At 36.3% G+C, this 20,856-nt stretch overlaps 2 protein-coding genes across 3 annotated transcripts in view; one reads left to right on the forward strand and one right to left on the reverse strand.

Moving 5' to 3' along the window:
* Nucleotides 1–623: 623 nt before the first annotated feature.
* On the reverse strand, nucleotides 624–10,041 carry LOC101739077 (etoposide-induced protein 2.4 homolog). The gene is made up of 7 exons (XM_004926739.5): nucleotides 9,856–10,041; nucleotides 9,621–9,778; nucleotides 9,055–9,310; nucleotides 8,452–8,571; nucleotides 5,737–5,960; nucleotides 3,951–4,022; nucleotides 624–2,723 (listed from the first exon to the last, which is right to left on the reverse strand). Exons 1-7 carry the CDS (start codon nucleotides 9,868–9,870, stop codon nucleotides 2,624–2,626), a joined length of 945 nt encoding a protein of 314 aa, XP_004926796.1. The 5' UTR covers nucleotides 9,871–10,041; the 3' UTR covers nucleotides 624–2,623.
* A 2,479-nt stretch (nucleotides 10,042–12,520) lies between these two features.
* The window catches only part of LOC101738887 (ATP-binding cassette sub-family G member 1-like), a 51,191-nt gene continuing 42,855 nt past the window's right edge, over nucleotides 12,521–20,856 (forward strand). The window contains 2 exon segments of one of the 2 annotated variants that reach the window (NM_001279469.1): nucleotides 12,521–12,552; nucleotides 15,448–15,575. In NM_001279469.1, the coding sequence (NP_001266398.1) occupies nucleotides 12,521–12,552; nucleotides 15,448–15,575 (160 nt within the window). 2 annotated transcript variants of the gene reach the window in all.

Raw genomic sequence — 20,856 nt, forward strand, 5'->3', positions numbered from 1 at the left:
GGTTGCCGGTGAAAAAAAAAAGTCTGTGCCCGAAAAGGCGCGCGCGCGGCTTGCTAAAAGGAAAGCCCCTGATTGGTTGCGGCGCGCGATCAGACGCGGCAGGCGTTTGGGTTGCTATAATACTACATTACGAGATATTATTTCTGCGGTTTCGGTTTCGGTTCTGGATGAACTCCCCTACACGATTTTTACTGGTGATAGGACCTCTTGTGAGTCCGCGCGTGTAGGTACCACCACCTCGCCTATTTCTGCCGTGAAGCAGTAATGCGTTTCGGTTTAAAGGGTGGGGCAGCCGTTGTAACTATACTTGAGACCTTAGAACTTATATCTCAAGGTGGGTGGCGCATTTACGTTGTGGATGTCTATGGGTTCCAGTAACCACGTAACAGGTGGGCTGCGAGCTCGTCCAACCATCAAAGCGATAAAAAAAAAACGATTTCTTCAGAGTATTATTATATGATCCTCTTCAAACTAGGCTTGAAAACAATTCTTATCGGACCCTAGTCCTGTGATTGCTACTGCTGTTCGTGAGTAGCAGCGACCCATTATCAGATGGGTCAGCGAAACTTGTGGGAAAAGTTCGGAAAAGTTCTTTTCTCGCAGACAAAAAAAAACATAACTAATTTCAGTCATACCATTTAATAAATTACCTATGTCATGTAAAAATAAAATCACAATTTCAGATAAGACAATAAAATGACTTAAGCTACATATTATATTAAAACATTACAGTGATGCTCTATTTGGCTAGTACCTACATAACATACTAATGTAATTAGACAAGCTTATCATTTTGGCTCCATCCTTTATCCGCATTTAAATTTACATTCAATTAACAATTAATTTTAGCACTTCATATGAGTATGAACGTTTCATCACCATGAATTGCAATAAGCCCTGATACATAAAATACAAATGTCATTTTACAATTAAAATCTAACAGTAATAACACAATATATATTTTCTAAAACACAAGCATCGTTATGAAGATTATAATGTGAATTTATCGAACATTCCAGTACGCTGGTATCATCCAGTTACTGTTGGTCACCCAATGCGAATCCCTTTGTCTATGTTTCAAGAGAAAGTTGGACTTGCAGATGTCATATTGTCATAATGTCTTCAGCCGGAAAGTACCTATCTATTCCTACGACGCGACGCTAGGATTTTCTTTCAAAATATAATAATGATTTTGTTTTTATCCAAAATATGACAATGGCTATACGACAATCATAACGCGTAACATTTGTTTACAATGTAATCTCAAGCAAGCCGCATAAGACATATCGACACTAATCACTAAATGCTAAATTTAATTCACTTATCATTTACAATTCATAAATGACTCGCACAACCCTGTTACCGTTTTGACAAATAAATAATTTTTAGGGTTACCTTGCACCAGTCTTATTTCTACAACGAAAATAAAAAGATATGTCCGTACCGTAATGTACTCAGAAATCGCTGATATTGGCGTTTTACGTGTAAAATATTTGCCGTTATATCAGGTGGTCAAGTCTATGCGTAACAATTGGGAAATTGAATCGTGCAAAAAATATTTTTTTCCTGCTTTAGGTAGGTATAAGCAATGAACGAATTTATTAATTAAATATGATTAGAAATAAGAAATCAGTTATCTCGCATTAATCTAATCAAAATATTTTATTGAATAAAAAGGTAATGAGTTTGTTTTCATAGATAGCATACTATAGTGATTATCTTCTACTACATTTGACGCTTCGAAATATCTTTTAGTTGCTATTCTAAGTATGTAACAGGTTCATTTTTCGTTAACGTCATAATATGGCAACATTAAAGATTCAAATATAAATGTGGCGGTCTGTGCAAAAGTGACCTAGCCCACAATTTTTCATATTCGTGCTTATATATATTGCAATTTATTTAAAAATTTAGAAATTTTCATAGCAAAACCGGCCTAGCCCTATTTTAACTCCTAGATAACAGATGGCTTTGTGAACATTATTTTACGCGGATTGTTTTTGCCTACGAAGCAGCGTAAAAGTGAATTCGAACCTCATTATTTCCATACTATGGTAAGATTAGGCCACTTTGGCGCTGACAGTCTCAAATTTATATAGTAAGAGCGAAAAGAAACAGGTGATTGTTTAAACAAAAAGAAATATAATATAATCCTTTTTTTCATGACTTCGGCTTATGAAATGTTTTTTTTTAAATTCCTCAATTGCTTTACATACCTTTTAATACGCTTTTATTAGCTTCAGACGTATGTATGTAACGGAATCTTTGAAAAAAATTCCGTTACGTCAAAGCTTTGAAGAAAAAATGATTTTATTGTAAAAAAAAAGCGTGGGGTGCATGGTATCATCAGTAGTTATAAATATTTTATGAACAGATATGAGTAGAAGGGGTATTTTGATAATATCCTGAAAAGCACCGCACGCTTTTTTTTTACAATAAAATCATTTTTTCTTACACTATTTTTAATTCAAATTTATTAAAATTTATTTTCTATTTTTTAGTTGGATTTTCTATAAAAGCGTATTTTGTTAGTTTTTTTCAAACTATTATTTATTTTTATTTATTTAATTCGAAGTCTTGTAGCACGACAATCTCCTTTATATATAGGTAGTTCATTTAATTATCACCTGTTTTGCGTGACCGATTCGGCTCCTTGGCGCACAAAACGGAACATACCGTTTGATATCGCCACAACGGGCGAGAAAAGCTTCAAGGGATATTCACTGAAAGCATTACACACGTAAATCTTTAAATATTAAAAGTATATAATTAAAATTGAAGCTCCCAATCTAGTGTTATAGTCACAGACAAGTGCTACACTATCTATATATATAAAAATGAATTGCTGTTCGTTAAGTCTCGCTAAAACTCGAGAACGGCTGGACCGATTTGGCAAATTTTGATCTTGAATTATTTGTGGAAGTCCAGAGAAGGTTTAAAAGGTAGATAAATATAAAAATGCTCGGAATTAAATAAAAATAACAATTTTGTTTTTCCTTTGATGTGTTCCCCTTTGGACGGATTCCTTTTGTTTGTTTTAAGTTTATTTTATACAAAAGTTTAGGTCTTTTGTTTATCGATTGAGGTACTACGAAGTCTGCAGGGTCAGCTAGTTAATAGATAAAAATGAAAAAATTTAGTAGAAATGAACTTCTTCTTTCTTTAAGATTTCTTCGAGGCTCTCATTTAAAAATATACTATCATAGTTAAATTGTCAACTTATTACCTAAATTACTAATGGAGGTTAGCATTTTAATTAGAGCACGCGTAGGTAGTATATAACAAATTGGTTAAATTAATAAGTTAATTATTGGCAACAATGTCAAAAGGCGGACCATTCGTAATATTATTTACTGGTGGTAGGACCTCTTGTGAGTCCGCAGGGGTAGGTACCACCACCCCGCCTATTTCTGCCGTGAAGCAGTAATGCGTTTCGGTTTGAAGGGTGGGGCAGCCGTTGTAACTATACTGAGACCTTAGCACTTGTATCTCAAGGTGGGTGGCGCATTTACGGTGTAGATGTCTATGGGCTCCACTAACCACTTAACACCAGGTGGCCTGTGAGCTCGTCCACCCATCTAAGCAATAAAAAAAAAGTATATATAGTAGGATTTAATCTATACTAAAATTTACAGTGGTTTTTACGGATGTTCTGATTATAACTACTGAACCATGCATCCGATTGACTTGAAACTTGGTATCCATGTGGAAAATACATGTACTCAATAGATAGGTTTTATATGAGGATTTATATGAGCGTTGGACTCTCTACACCAGTTACTGTTGCGGGGGCGTTAATGATGAGAATCTTTGTGGGGGTGAGAAATAATAATGTTAATTTTAAATGCCCAGCGAAGCGGACGGGTACAGCTAGTTAATTTATATAATTCGTGATACTTATAGGATATAATTTAATTCGTGAAATACGAAATAAAGTGACGAATATTTACCTTCCTACGACAGGCGTCGCTTCGTTGCCGCTCAATATGAAAACCGGGAAGAATATCGAGAAAACGCACCCGCTGCAAATAAAACGCCCATTTCAATCATTAATCAGATTCAGTGTGCTTAGTGCGAGTTTCTTAACGTTCTCGATAGCGTAAAAGTTAAGCCAATTTAGTATGCAGTTGGAACAGCGCCCCTAGCGGCAAACGTACGCAAACGATCCCATTCCATATAAATATGTGCTAACTTTAACCGTTACATATACATAACATATACACCGTAAGTATGCATACATGCACATAACATACAACTTTAAGTAAAGTAAACTTGAAGAGTCCACAGTAATAGGCAGCGGCAGAGCTGTGACCCTGAAATTGGTTGACATTCATGAGCGTCAATGAACACTAAAAAAGTTGAACTTGGAGAACAATAATGTAATACAATTTTTTTTATATTCAGTGATATTCGATTTTATGATTAAAAAGATATCAAAAAATAAGTTTATTTATTTTTAATATACGGTCTATTTAGTCTATATTACTTTTACCTTAATTTTTAGTCGTGATAATAAATTCAAACTGTATATGCATTAACAATTAAATAATTAATTGTTTTTGCGGTAGGCAGCGGATTGGCTCTGCCCTTGGCATTGCTGAAGTCCATGGGCGACGGTAACCACTCACCATCAGGTGGGCCGTATGCTCGTCTGCCTACAAAGGTAATAAAAAAAAAATTATTACAAATAACACATGCGTTTCATATTACAACCTTGAACTCGTATGATAAAGGTGATCAAAGTTCTCAATCTATTTACTGTATACTTTATCTTAATATCACAATAAAATTAAGCATTCTGATAATATATATAAACGATGATACGTATTCAAATTTAAATTGTTTTATTTACTTAAGGTAATAAAATAAACAGAATATTCCTATGTGCTCTCGAACACTATTATCAAACTAACCCAAACAGTGTTTATAAGAGAACAGTAGAAGATGGAATGATATAAAAATTGTTATTTATAAAAAAAAAATTTGCTTACCCTCTCAAATAGTAAGTTAATGGAGCATTATGAGTTCACACGAGTTGTGACCTTCTGAGCATTTTCTATAAAATTTCCGGTTTGAGGGTAGCCAGCAATGCAATACAAAATGCGACGTTCCGTTTCAAGGTTCACAATATACAATATTATATTCGGGTTCTGGTTCTCACCAAATTTGCTGTTCATTGATTTCTATAATGACTGAATGGTTGGTTCGTTCTTTCTAGTCTATTTCATGTATTTTTAGGAGAGCATTGAAAAGAATGACCACTGTCAGTGAATGGTCGTCCTCATTCCATTTCTTGTGTTCTTTTTCGAATCAAACCTTTCAAGCCTCTCCCTTAGTTTATGTACAGTAATTGTAAGTCGTATGTCCTGTCAAAGAGGCTGCACGCCACGACAATGACCGTACTCCTTCTCCACACACACACAGATACAAAAACAAATACAAAATACTTTATTTTCAAAATCTAGTTAAAATAATACAATGATTGGCGTCTCCTTTTAAGCGTGCAAGCCTGCACTAGGAGACTCCGCTCTTCCATAAAAGCACGTTATATACTTTATATACTACAATATCACTAATTATATATAGCAAATGTGTGTGTGTGTGAGTGTGTGCGCGTTTATTTGTGTGTTTTACTTTAATATATTTAGAATAGCCTCTGTTTCGTCATAGTTCACACAGATAAAGCCGAAACACGTACAACAACACGAATCAACGTAAAATAGTAACAAAACTCACCTTATAATATAAGACTGAGGTATCTGAGTCAAAACGGCTAAGGGGAGTCCGAAGCCGACGAAATACGGCCAGTTGGACTCGATGAATGTCAAGCGCTTGTGCAGCTCCCAGCCCATGTTGAACCATTTGTACTCGAACGAATAGAGCGAGTACAGTAGACACATGTGAATTAGGCAGAGCAACTCGCCTACGTAGGTTAAGGGAAGCATGCTGACCAACATGCTCTGAAAATAAACGAAAACTATAGACAGTATAGACAGTGGCATAACGATCTAAACTCGCGTCCGGGACACGATACCTTTTTAGCGAATTTTTCTTTTTTATTTATGACTTAAGATAAAGATAAAGAAGCCTTTATTAACAACCTTGATTCATATTTAGGTACATACTATTAATGTAATTTTTGAAAGTTTTTTTTATTGCTTAGAAGTTTGGACGAGCTCACAGCCCACCTGGTTTTAAGTGGTTACTGGAGCCCATAGACATCTGCAACGTAAATGCGCCACCCGCCTTGAGATATAAGTTCTAAGGTCTCAAGTATAGTTACAACGGCTGCCCCACCCTTCAAACCGAAACGTATTATTGCTTCACGGCAGAAATAGGCGGGGTAGTGGTACCTACCCGTACGGACTCACAAGAGGCTCTACCACCAGTGGTATGGTATATGATAGAGGAGTATGGAAGAAGAAAACATGTTGCGCCGATTCCAGGTGACTGGGAGAAGGGCAGGGGAATGATGGTTTACTATATTATACTGGCACTAAATTTAAAATATATTTTCCAGACATTAATAATTAACAAAATCCAAAAAAATATCCAGTATTTTTTTTGTTTTGCGGGCCATTTATTTGTCGCCCCTCTACGAGTAGCGCCCGGGCGTAATGCACCCCTTGACCTCCCCACATACTCCACCGACTGTAGACTAATCGAAACGTTGTAAATATAATGACAGTAAAAAAGAAAAACATCTGTACATACAAGTAGTTTTATTTATGTGTACGATACGCGAAGACCGAAGAAAATATTACTGTTTTTATTTTTTTTTATTTTGTACATATGCAGTTTATTAGTTGGATATTTATTATTCTTTCTCAGTTTTCGATAACAGTTTCGTGAATTCAGACAACGCTTCGTAAAATAAATAATAAACTCCCGTTCGTTTACAATACTCATACTTAAACAATACGCCAGAAATTTATTTGCAGAAATGCTAAACAACTGTACAAACAGTTTGTTCAGATAAGCGACTCGCAAATTATCAGACTAGGTCAAAATAAAATAAAGTTTACGAAAAACAAAATAATGACGATCTTATGATCAATACATTTTTATAGTAACTTTCTCAATTACATACTTTTATTTTTTATTTCAAAGATGGGTAGGAGTTTGCTCCCCGCTTGGTGTTAAGTGGTGATCGGAGCTTATCGACATCATAAAGCTAAGGCCATAACCCACTTCGACATTTCCGGTCAAAGTCTCCTATAGTGGAACCGCTGATCGACCCTTGGAACCGAAATGCATTTTCCCTTTCAGTCTCTCAGTTTCCCAGAATAATATAACCACAAATTTAACTTTTGCCGAAATGTGTGCAAGAAAAATAAGAGTGACTTCAAGTAGAATTAACGAAACATAAAAATTTTCACATCTATAGATTAATCAACAAACAATTATTTTTAGTATTTATTTATTTGTGAACACATTGGTACCTACGACAATGAATAGAAACTGACAAAATTTAGTACAAGGCAGTGCTTTAGGAATTTTCACCCAGTGGATCTATGAATGAGTGAACCGTCACAATAATATTGAAAATTTTAAAATATACAGAAATATTAATTATATTCAGAATACTTATTAATTCATTAACTACTATATCGTCAAGTAGTTATGTGGCGAGGTTCACGCAAGGTTTGAAACAAAGACTAGAATTTTAATAAATGAATTATTCATTAGCCAGTTACTATTTTTGTGTACATTGAATTTGTGCAGTTAATTTTAAAATCCATACATATTGGGATGTAGATAATAGTCTGCAATCTAAGTTTGAATAATCAATACGGAAATACCTATTGGAATAGAAAGAGTGCTGTCTGGGACATAGTCTGTAAAGTCAAGCCTATAAGATCTAGTTTTACATCAAAAAAAGAGAAAAAATAATCAGATATCATGTCTATCAGAGTGCTGAAAGTATATCTAACCTAGACCTAACCTAACCTGACTTTATATGTCAAATTAATAAAAACTTATATGCTTGGATCTGAATGGTTTCTATGTGTTCTAATGGATTCTAATGGGTTCAGCATTTGGTTTGGGAATGTATCATTACTTTTCATATCATGAATTTCCATGTTTAGCGACATATTTCAGTTACTGTCTCTTCTCTTTAGCATTAGGTAACAAAAAAGATATTTGTTACTTTCATCGGCCAAATATTACCTTGGCACAATCAAAAAGTTCTTCAATTAAACATTTATATTAATGACTAGCCGTACTCGCCTGCTTCACTGGGCATTTAACATTAACATTATTATTTGTCATTATTATTAGGCAGTCCAACACTCATATAAATATTAGCCTATCCATCAAGTAGATGTATTTTCTACATGGATACCAAGTTTCAAATCAATCGGATGCATGGTTCAGTAGTTATAACGGAACATCCGTAAAAACCACTGTACATTTATATTTTAGTATAGATGTGAGTTATATATCTACCTGTACTAAAAATAAAGCTTGCACCAGCAAACTGAACAGGGAGTCCGCTATTATTTTGCTTACACTCGACATGAATTGTGGCCGGCCACGTCGATGTCGGTAAGCTGAATCAGCTATGTCCTGAAAAAAAGATTAAAACAAAATGTTTATAGATTTGAAGAAGTTAGTCAATAAAAAACCTGTTGTAGAAACTGGCAGTGTTGAATATTTACTGAAATTAATTTAATGGTGGTAGGACCTCTTGTGAGTCTGTGTGCGTAGGTACCACCCCCCGCCTATTTCTGCCATAAGGCAGTAATGCGTTTAGGTTTGAAGGGTGGGGCAGCCATTGTAACTTGAGACCTTTGAACTTATATCTCAAGTTGGGTAGCGCATTTATGTTGTAGATGTCTATGGGCTCCAGTACCCACTTAACACCAAGTAGGTTGTGAACTTGTCCACCCATCTAAGCAATAAAGCAATAAATAAAAAAAACAGTCCAATACAGAGAATAATGACCATTCTCACTATCATGAAGTGAAAAATGCTCACATATAAGTTTACTTTTTACTAATATTTTAAAATTAAATTCATATAATTTTTATGAAATTGGGAGAGACTCACTTGAAACCATAAACTGTTGACAAGTTTACTTAACAAGAACAGTGGCAGCACCCATATCATTCGGAAAGTCATTAGCAGGAATGGTTGCATCCATGCCCACACATTATGGGCTACACCAGGATCATGACCAAAAATAACCATAACTAAGTATTTAATGGCTGGGAGTAGAACATACTCAAATACTAAGATACTAAGTAAGAATATGAAGCCATTGAGTATACATGATTGTAATACTCTTGTAAGTACTTTTGATTCCCTGTAAATTAAAATGTTATTTTCACATTAATTTTGGTGTAGAGTTAGGAAACTGTTTTTTTATTATTAATAAGTGTTTATACTACATGATAATATAATTTATAATTATATTATATTCTAACTTTTTTTTGATATTTAACATTGTACAATATTAGCAGTTTTTTTTAACATAAAATTGAAAGAAACATTGTTTTTTTTTAATTAAATGGTTTAATTATAGCGCGCAATTAAAACTTTTTATCTTGATTTGAATTAGGTACAAGTGTTTTTTTACGTCATATTCAAAGTTTCAAAAAAAAAAAAAAACTTACTGTCTAACTTTGGGCTGTTTTTGTTTATGTTTAGAATCCGCATCGGTCTGTGGAGATCGGCTCAAAGCTCGCTCGTTTATTTCTTTATCTAGATATAACAGCACAGTAACTCCCCTCAAACTATCGACGAACCCCTTGATAAGCGAAACGGAAAAACTCTACAAAAATAAATAGGTAATTATTAGCTTTAAAAAATTTGTATCAATGAACAAAGACACTTTTTACTAAGACTCACTGTTATGCTTTCCATTGTTAGGAGTTCCAAAACCAAACACTTTTTAATGTTTTATTTTGTAAGTCATTTTACTTTAAAATTGTGACATTTATTTTAATTTTGACGTAATTTTCAAGTACCGTACAAGATACGTAGGTACAGCATTCATCAGATTTCACGAATGATGACAAATTGACAATGTTGAGTGTTATGACATAATTTTTGACATCAGTTGTTCCATAGATACAATTTCTTCTTCTTGGTTTGTAAGTACGGCAATGGGCTTCTGGGACTTTACACTTTCTCATTCATTTTTGTTTTTGAGGTACCAAAGTTTTGTACAGCCCATTGCTGCCAAAATCTTGTATCATTCATCATCACCATCATAATTGGTTACTCTTGGCAGAGCAGTCGTGTTCATGTGTAATTAAAGCCTTGACAGCTGCTGTTCTCCATAGTTCGTTCTCCACTGAGGCTTGGCGCACGCACTCGTTAAGTGGAGTTTTGGTAAGAATTTTCGTTTGATCAGTCCAGCGCAATTGGTTTCATCCACGAGGTCTTTTAATATTGACCCTACCCTGAACAAGTTTCTCGATAGACTCTGCTGGCCATCGCGAAACGTGTCCAAAGTATCGGGGAATCCGGGTTTGCACTGTTAACAACAATCTTTGAGAAATATTAATTTCTTTTGAGATCGAGGCGTTGTTTTTTTTTTTTGTTGCTTCTAAGTAAATCCATCTATGGATGGACTAGCTTACAGCCCACCTGATGTTAAGTGGTCACTGGAGCACATAGACATCTACAACGTAAATGCGCCACCCACCTCGAGATATAAGTTCTAAAGTCTCAGTATAGTTACAACAGCTACCCCACCCTTCGAACCGAAACTCATTACTGCTTCACGGCGGAAATAGGCGGGGTGGTGGTACCTACCCGTGTGGACTCCCAAGAGGTCCTACCACCAGCGCGATGCACAGTCCAAGATATGCGGAGCATCCTTCTCCAGCACCACATTTCTAGTGCATTGATCCTACCGTAGGGTCACATAGTTAGCTCTAAACGACCTGCTTGTTCTCGCCCGGGAGTATACCCCGCAGGTTGTACTTCTGGGCGAGACCAAGCTCCATCCTTGGGTGACATTCAGGATTCCAAACTATTTCATGTACCGACGCGATAAACTGACCCCTGCCGGGCGCCTATTCAGAAGCACTGCGGCGCTCGTCAGACGGGACGTGGTGTATGATCAGTTGGACTTGCTGGCCTTCACATCGACAAGGTCAGTCGGAGTGTGGCTCGGAGGTTGCCCTCGAGCGTGGGAAGCCGACATGAAGTTGGCGCTGTTTGCCGACGACAGCGCCTACTTCGCGTCATCCAACTTCGCCTTTGCGAACATCTCGAGGATGCAGAGATTATTGGACTTGCTGCCACAATGGTTGGACCGATGGAGGGTTGCGGTCAACGTAAGGAAGACCGCGGCAATCCTCTTCGGTCCGGTCCGTACAAGAGTCGTCTCGGGACAGCTCAGTCTCCGTGGCGTCAATGTCGAGTTTGAATCCAGCTTCCGGTATCTGGGGGTTAATACCGACGACTGGAGTTTGAAGATGACCGCCCACGCCACGTCGGCGTTGGCGGCCGCTCGCCAGGCGAGGTTTCTCCTCCGTCCGGTGGTGTCCTCCAAGCTGCGCGGAAGCCTCACACTAGGTTCGGCCCCCTGCCCGAAAAAAAAAGGACCAAGCTTCGCATTTACAACACGTTTTGTTCGCGTATCACGTACGCAGCTGCCACCTGCTATCATCTCATCCCGCAGTGTATGCGGGAGAGATTGCAGGCCTAGTAAAATCTGGCTCTTCGCGCGATAACAGGAGCAGGGCGTTACGTCAGAAATGTCGTAATCACCCGGGATTACTCCACATCTAGATGTGGAGTCGCTCGAGGAGTTAATCCGGGGGCTAGCTCGTAATCTTTACGAGTGGCCCGACGGTGAACCTCACGAGCATCTCTGCAATATAGCTCCTTTGCACGCCAGACCGCCTGAAGGTCAGGCGCTACCAAGGAAGCTATTGGAACCCCTTCATATGACAAGGTAGTCGGATTAATCGGAATGATATGGGAATGCTCATAACGAGTGCCTCTATGAGACTAAGCTGTCCACTCTCATCGTTTCCCCCACATGTTGGGGTGCCCCTCTATGCGGAACCATTGCACCAGCCCCGTGGGTGGACCACTCTCCCGTCTGGGAAGTGATCCCTCCCCGCTCAGGTGTTCCCCTTCTGGGGAGTCCTGGGTGGGTGAGTTTAACCAACCAAACCAGGTTTTTTTATAAACTAATAATTTTTTTAAATTAATAAATTTAATAATATCGAATATACATAAGATTGTATGAAAAACACTTGTAGGTTAACATTACAAAAAGTTGTTTATAAGGTGTATTTCCTTTGCTTGTTCAAGTGGACCAAACAAAGATAATTTATGAAATCGAGTGAAAGTTTGTTTGTTTGTTTTTTTCATAGAGCATAGAGTTCATACTAATCAAAGAGCTAAGTGATTTTAATAATACACAAATGTGAAGGCTCTTTTATAACAGTGAAAATAAGGATATTAAATATTGAATTTAAAGTAAACCAACGCGCTTGAATTATTTAAATAGAGAGTTCTAACTAAAGTATTATGTTCTAGTGTAATAAACATGGATAACGTATATATTCTCAACAATATAGGGTAAGTGAAGTTTGCGAAATGGAATAAACGTTTTTGCTACGTTGCACCATCCAGTTATCGTCATCTTTTGACCTTATAGGCTTTATAATACTGTATAATAATATAAACTATATTTCTTTTCATATATGTAATATTTAAAGTTCTAAACCGAAGACGGAATCCATTCACCTTTTGAAAATTTTGGTGGCCTACTTTTAAACTTCGATTAGATTTAAAAAATTATAATTACAGCTTTGGGCAGTACTTTTAATGTCTGTCCATCAAAATCAACATTAGCAACTTTATTTTGTTTATTGAATAGTTTTGTGTAGAATAACATGTCAAGATCTAGGTCATAAAAAATCTAAATCTATAAATCTATGTCTAGATAGGTATCGATGAAGAAACCAGCTTTTGCCTGGTTACCACCAAAGAATTTTTAAATCTAACTACTTTTTTTTTTTATTGCTTAAATGGGTGGACGAGCTCACAGCCCAGCTGGTGTTAAGTGGTTACTGGAGCCCATAGACATCTACTACGTAAATGCGCCACCCACCTTGAGATACAAGTTCTAAGGCCTCAGTATAGTTACAACGGCTGCCCCACCCTTCAAACTGAAACGCATTACTGCTTCATGGCAGAAATAGGCAGGGTGGTGGTACCTATCCGCGCGGACTCACAAGTCCTACCACCAGTAAAAACTACTAAACAACTAATGGTTTTTGAGTATCTTATGTATGTATATCTAATTCTTTGGCACACTATACAGCCTAAACTGAAGGTATTGAGGTATTTCAACATATCAAGTGTTACATTGGCCTTTATTGTGTATGGCCATACCTGATCCTGTGGACCGAATGGTAAACAGTTGCCTTAAATACTTCATTACGGTTCTCCCGATCCATTAACTGTGCTTTTAGATACCACAAGCACCAGTCACCGCCTTCGCAGAACTTGTCGCTTGCGAAGGGCTCGACGAGTGAGTTAACCCATAGACACAGCCCACTGAGTTTCTCGGTGAATCTTCTCAGTGGGTTGCGTTTCCGATCCGGTGGTAGATTCTGAGAAGCACTGCTCTTGCTAGGGCCAGTGCTAGCAACACTCTGGTTTGGGCCCCATGAGCTCACATACACGTTAAGGAGAAGCTGAAACAGCCTCTCAAGGCTATCAGCATAGGTAGGAAAAAAATGTTTATGGGATTTTGGGTATACCATTGCAATAGTATGTCTAGGAAAGAGATTAAATTAGTCAGATAACCAAAAAGTAAGAAATTATATAAATTATAAAGTAAAAGAAAGAATCTGACTGCATTAAAAAATCTAATTCAAAAGCAAAAAAATTAAAATGAATATTAATTTCATACAGTAGTACAGTAGAATCTGGTCTGTATTCATGAGCTCATTCAGTAATAAAAAGTAAAAGCATGATATATTTTATTGTTTAGATGTGTAGATGAATTCACTGCCCCGTGATCCTAAGTGTTAAGTGGTTACTGGAGTCCATAGATATCAACAACGTAAATGCTGTCACCCACCTTGAGACATGAAATTGAAAGTCTCAGTTTTAATAGTTCAATGGCTGTCTCACTCTTCAATCTGAAATGTAACATAGGCAGGGTAGTGGTACCTACCGTGTGGACTTACAAGACGCCTTACCACTAGTAATATCCGTTTTGTATCATGATATTACTTTGTGTTTTCTATTATTTCTACTGAGCTGTTTAGAGTAGGTATCAAAATGAAACTTATTTGTGTAATAATATTTGCAGTAATGAAAAATTCGATTGCGTGAAGGAAATAAAAATTAGTTTATCTATGAATTGAGAATAGTAGAATTAACTCATTGTGACACAAATCTTGAAATTAGTTAATTATGTTTCTAATTCAAATAAGTAATTAAGCTTGGATGTCGTTTTCATGAATCTGATATTATAACTAGAATTTTATAAGAAAAAATAAACAAGATTCCAAGAATAGTGTGATAAGTTAAAAGCATAAGCTTAAGCAATAAACAGTATAGCACTTGTAGGGGTTAGAAAACACTTATATAAATTTTTTGTTGATTGGATGGGTATAGGAGCTTACAGCTCAGCTTATGTTAAATGCTTATTGGAGCCCATAGACATCAAAATGTGAATGCTGCCACCCAACTGACATGAGGTTTAAGTCTCAGTTGTAGAGTATAATGCTTGTCCCACCTTTCAAACTGTACCAGCTTTATGCCAGGAATATAGTGGTCTCTAATCCATACTGATCAATACTGCCTACTAGCAGTAAAATAATTAAGTAATGGGTAGATTAGCTCATTCTCTGCCTGATGTAAAGCAGTAAGTATATAATAAATAAGTCATAGACCTCTCCGAACTTTAAAGCATCTTATTCGCCAGTTTTAATTATTGTTCATTTAATATACTAAAATCAGCATAATTACAAGTGTACATAATGAAATATTAAACAAAATAATTTTTTTTAATGAGATAGCCAAGATACGATTTTTATTATTATTTATGACGATCTCTTACTGAAATTGGAATTTTTCTTATAACCAACTGTTCAATGTATTAAAATATTATTATTAATTTTGATAAATTATCAATGATTGATTTCCTATAAGTTGTCATACTGATCATTTCGTGTGTGGTGCAGCGGAATGACCAACACACTTAACGACATCATCAGTCTTCACTCCTGGTGAGCTTCGCTCGCTTCACTCAGTCAGTGCCAGACGCCATTCGAGCTCAGTACACGCACGACCGCGTCGCGTGTAGCTCGCGTCGTTATCGCAATCCATATTAAAATCCTTTGTGTCGTAGTGTAATGACAAACAGTACATTGTGAACGAAAAAAACATGGAACTTGTGGACAAAGATTCGAACCTGGCAGGACCAGTTGACTCTAAGCCGATTCTCTTCGACAGGAAGGGAAGCGTGAAGGTGACGATCACACCGACCCAGCACAAGACCCTCAGTCACCTACCGAAGAGGCAGCCCGTGGATCTGGCATTTACGGACTTGACTTACAAAGTGCAAGAGGGAAGGAAGAGCAGTAAGTAAAAAAATAAAACTTATCATCGCTCAATCTAATTACCATACTAATCTAAAATTTCCATGACTTGTTTCCTCAAATTAGTTTTTGTTTGATACTCAAAAGTTGAAGTATTGAAACTACGTATGTAATTAACGTACGCATTTTAAAGACTTTTGCCAGTCATTTATTTATTGAGCTGTTTCTTGAATTAGGATAATGTTTATATATTAATGGTACGGACTGAAATTCGGTTTTCATACGTTTTTAGAATAACTAATCAAAAAAGTAGAATATGTTAACATGTACAATGTAAGTTGTCTGTGACTTTTTAGGTTCATTAAAAATCATGTTATATCGTGTTCATAATATATATTTATATAATTAGCTGTAGCATTTTTTGGCAGCAAAGCATATTATTAAATTTTTAAATTAATCTTTTTTCACAGCTATATTTATGTCTTTGTTAATTAAAATACGTAACGAGATTGGTGTTTGTTGTTCTTAGAATGAGAATTAATTAAGTGGCAGCACTAATGAGTCGCATTGTACCTATGACCTCAAGGCGGATGTTTCCTTGTCGTGTTGCCACAGAATTGATACGATGTTTATCATATTAACTTAGTTCTTGAGCTCGAGTTTGTTGTTTTTCCTGGTAAATAGGCTGATTTTGAATGATCAAATTATTATTACTATCCTTTACTGCATCGATTGCAGCGATATAAATCGTGGAATTGTATTTCGTAAATTCCTGTTAATACCTATATTTAACGGCCGTCTGGTGTAGTGGTAAGTGACATGGTCACTACACAAGGGGGTCGCGGGTTCGAATCCCGCCAAGGGAAGATATTTGTATGATAAATATAAATGTCTTTTCCAGGGTTATGGATGTATATTAAATATATGTATGTGTATAATAAAAATCTTACATTTATTTCCGTTATCTGGTACCTGTAACACAAGTTCTTTACGAACTTATCACGGGACCAGTTAACGTGGCGTGGTTGTTAGTAAATATTTATTTATTTATTTATTATTTATTTACCTATGAGTTTGTAGCGCTGGTAGTCATTTTCAAAAAGATCTTATCTAGATTTGTGGGCAACAAAATAGATTTAATAATTTTACGTACACGCTTAAAATCGCTTCCACAATGATAATTTAAATACAAGCTCCTGATAATGTGTAAATAAACCGGTCGAGCAATTCCGCAATCTTGAATCATTAAAATCCTAGTAACGCAAAAAATGTATGAAACTCTCAATGTCTGGCAGAAGATTGAATGCTTATCGAACAAAATTACCTTGAAATATTTGTTGTTTTTTTTTAAGAGTACGAGACGAGTAAGTCATCAATCGCCTAGGATTCCAGTAATCTGCAAAGAGGCAGTAACGGCTTTCATTTCAATCACTCAACACAGCTTTACCTTAATTCTTATTTTGTTATTATCCAAAACTTCATGTTATTCCCAAAATCCATTCCAGTCATTCATTTTTTTTTTTTACTGGAGGATTAAGGATTACTGGTGGCCCGGAGGCCTTTCCAGTTTCACCAGGACAGGTGGGCGAGCAAAGGCTCAGTCAGGAGCCAGTCATTCATCTGTGAATAGAGTTGAATGGACTGTTAGTCCAAAATCAGAAGGAAGGTCATACATTTTCTATTATTAATCTGTCTATAATCGACCCTTATCTCAAACAAAAGGTCCGCTTAAAACCCCCCGTTTACTTTAAATCTATGTTTAAGGACACGGTTGCAGTTGGATTTTATCCCTCATGTGCATGTATAGAGAGCTATCCTCACTATTATCTTCGTTGTGTAGCGCTTAAAGCAATAAATAACTTCATCTGCCAAAACTATCCTTAATCACACACAAGCAGCTACCGTACCATGCCATTATCACCAGGCTATAATGATAAAAACCTATATTCTTGCATATCGTTTTGCGTGACTTAGTCTTCGAAACGTTCAAATCACTCAAATTAGAAAACACCCAAATTCAAGAATTCTTAGATGAAAGCTATCATAATGGTTAAGAACACTTTCCTTTAAGGCTATTTGCTTGTGGTTTTGAACAAAATCGCCCTTAAAAACACGAAACAACATTGAACGATGTCGCCTTGAAATATATATTTAATTGGTGTTTTATTGACAATTAATATATAATCAGGTCCGACCTATTTCCCCTTTAATAAGCTTATTACTCGATGTTTACATAAATAGCGACAGTTGAATCCGTGATCGTTAGATGTATTATCTGAAATGCTATTTAATCTCTCCGATATGAACGTGGAATGCAAGGCCTTTTTGTAGCTGACACGAATTCTATTTGTTTAATATGAACTTATGAAATGACAAATTGGACAAAACGTAAACAACATATAACCGGAGTTGCAATTTGTATAATAAAATGAAACAAATAAAAGCTTAAAGCGTTTTTATGGCTCCATGAAAAGCCTCTTTGCGAACAGAACCGGAATTTTGTGCAAAGGTTGACTTTTGCTCATTCTGTATATCTAAAAATACGGTACCCAAACCTTCTTTTGCAAACCTTTATTTTTGCTACTAACCTGCTATACAGTAAAACTGCTATTCTACCCAAATCAAACCAGAAGAAACCAGAACCAAAACTTTGCGCAATAGACACGGCTCACAATACCCAATTACACATATTTACACACTTTAAACATGCATACAGGAAAATCTATCCTATCTAAAAGATATTGTTATCTGGTTATTCTAATGTAAATTACTATTATTGTTGTTGTTGTTTTTATAACGGGATGGCCAGTATCATTCCTGTTATGATGTCTATATAATACGGGCTTCTGTGATCGGTACGCTAGTCACTCTATGATTTGTGTCATCATAGATTCACAGGTCGACTTTAATGTCAGCTTGCAACAATTACTGATAAACACGCCGCAATTAGTTTAAATGTTGCAGTTAGTCGATTGCACCTTAACGAAGTAGAAAACTATTAGCACCTTGACAGATCAAGGATGCGGTGTTGGGTGAACCGAGAGACTTTAACAACATTAAAATTATTTGTTTGTAGACATTTTAGCTTAGTGACGGTGTGCTTCAAAAGCACTTGATTAAGAGTAATTAAGGTGCTATTGCTACTCCTGGTTCTCTTATAAATGTGGGTATGGTTATACTAATCAGCACTGGCGTACAATATGCGCCCAATTATAACCCTTAGCTACCGTAATTATGTAATGCAATTTCAGAATACTTAACACAGTTGGAGGTTCAGAATACTTACCACAGAGTGAGTCTTGTGAGTCCGTACGGGTAGGTAGCACCACCCAGCTTATTTCTGCCGTGAAACAGTAATGCGTTTCGGTTTGAAGGGCGGGGCAGCCGTTGTAACTATACTGGGACCTTAGAACTTATATCTCGAGGTGGGTGGCGCATTTACGTTGTAGATGTCTATGGGCTCCAGTAACCACTTAACACCAGGTGGGCTGTGAGCTCGTCCACCCATCTAAGCAATAAAAAAAAAATAGTTGACTATAAGTACATTTTTGAAAGATGATGTGAGGTTTTTAAGAGCGCTAAAATACATGAAATAGGCCATCGCAGTTTCGGTTGTGCAATCAACCGTACTACGGTTTCATTAATGAAACAAAGAAACGTTCGAGTCAGGCTAACGGTAGGTGTTCACGTAGTAATTTAGCACTTCCACTTTGGTAATTGTAAATAAACGGTTACGCGTCTCCTTGGCTATAAATTAGTCGTATGTTGGCTCCTCGACTTTGCTTTATTATTGGCCTACCGTTTTTTTTAAAGCCGAATATCAAATTCTTCGCAATTTCTGTCTTACCTTACGTCACAATATTTAGTTGAAGTTTGAATGGAGACATTCTTCTATGAAATATGCCAAGATATGTATCGAAATTACCAAAAATAATATTAGCGGTATCAGTTTGAGTAAGGAAAAAAAAATTCGAGTAGGTACACATGATTTCGTTACATGGTCTTATTTAGGATTTAAACCTAATGAACATTAAGTACGTAATTAATTGGTCCGATATCCGCTTTTAAAATCGTAGCTTCTCTACTTCTTCAAACTTGTTGAGTGTGTAGTATGTTCAAAATTTCGGATTGTCTTATGATAAACCTTAAAAAAGGTTTCGATTCAAGGTGGCGTTTAAGTTGCGACCTCAAGGTCTCGTAAGGCCTCGAGATGGCCGTGAGGCTGTCAACCCACAACAGTACAAACAACAATGACAATGTGTGGCAAAATCATCGCTGAAATTTCTTAAAAATCATCAGTACCTCGTCTCATTGCCAACACCAGCTTCAATAAGGAATTCTGACACAACCGTCTCTGTTTGTCGTGAAGCGTTCACAAACAAAAACATTACTCGTACCGAGGTCTCGATTGATGAATAATGTGAAGTATATAATGTAAAACGAAATTCACAAGTAGGTACGGATGATTTCGCAACACTCACGCTTTCGTATGTGCTTGATAATAACGATAAAGAGTACCTGTTCTTATCAAATGGATTAACAATACGAAATTAATCCCCATCTCGATGCACAAAAATACTTCATTCTCCACTATGTAAAATCGAAATCTCACCTGCTTTGGAAACTACCTCTCAAACAGGAATTCATTAGTGCTTTTCGGTACATACATTATTATTGGGATTGATTGAGACATTAAATCTAAATTTGACGTGCCTTATGAATTATCAATCTTATCTTTATGAATATTTTTGCTCATAAGTGCTTCTGTAGGTTTATTTTGATGAGAAGCCACCTTAAAAGGTTACTGACCCAATGTCATGTTCACAACAGACGTTGTCGTGTTTTTTTTTCACCAGACTTTTATTGAACCTCTATCCGTACGCAAACTTTAAATACCATTCTTAAGTTGTTAATTTCATTTTAATTACTTACAAACTTATTTCCGTCACTCGAAATGCCATCAGTACTTGATTATTTAAATCTTATTTCCTGTTCAAATGTCAAGGAGTTTTTCGATGTGCATTTCTTATTTCGTCTTTTTTTTCGTTCACACATCATATTATCAGCTACATAAATTCTCTCAATACACTTCATAAATTTTTCGATTGTCCGGTTTGGAGTAATTTATATTTTCTCTGTGGATCATTTCGGGGGGGAATCCGCTTATCAAACCGTCTTTAGTCTCCTGTTCTATAACTGATTTAGGTTCGCCAGTCACACTATTATCATTGCGATCACCGTATTGTCTTGCAATCTTCTATCTCGCTAGTATTTTCACTTCCACTTCAGTATCTTCTGTTGCAGTATCGATTTTGTCAAAATA

This window comes from Bombyx mori, chromosome 12 (genome assembly GCF_030269925.1).
Source record: "Bombyx mori chromosome 12, ASM3026992v2".
Lineage (NCBI taxonomy): Eukaryota > Metazoa > Arthropoda > Insecta > Lepidoptera > Bombycidae > Bombyx > Bombyx mori.

What these genes read in the sequence shown, in the direction of transcription:
- LOC101739077 (XM_004926739.5), bottom strand. An exon ending in AAACAGCCCAAAGTTAGACA is followed by an intron (nt 9,311 to 9,620) that starts GTAAGTTTTTTT and finishes TTTAATTTACAG; the next exon opens with GGAATCAAAAGTACTTACAA. An exon ending in TCAACAGTTTATGGTTTCAA is followed by an intron (nt 8,572 to 9,054) that starts GTGAGTCTCTCC and finishes TCTTTTTTTCAG; the next exon opens with GACATAGCTGATTCAGCTTA.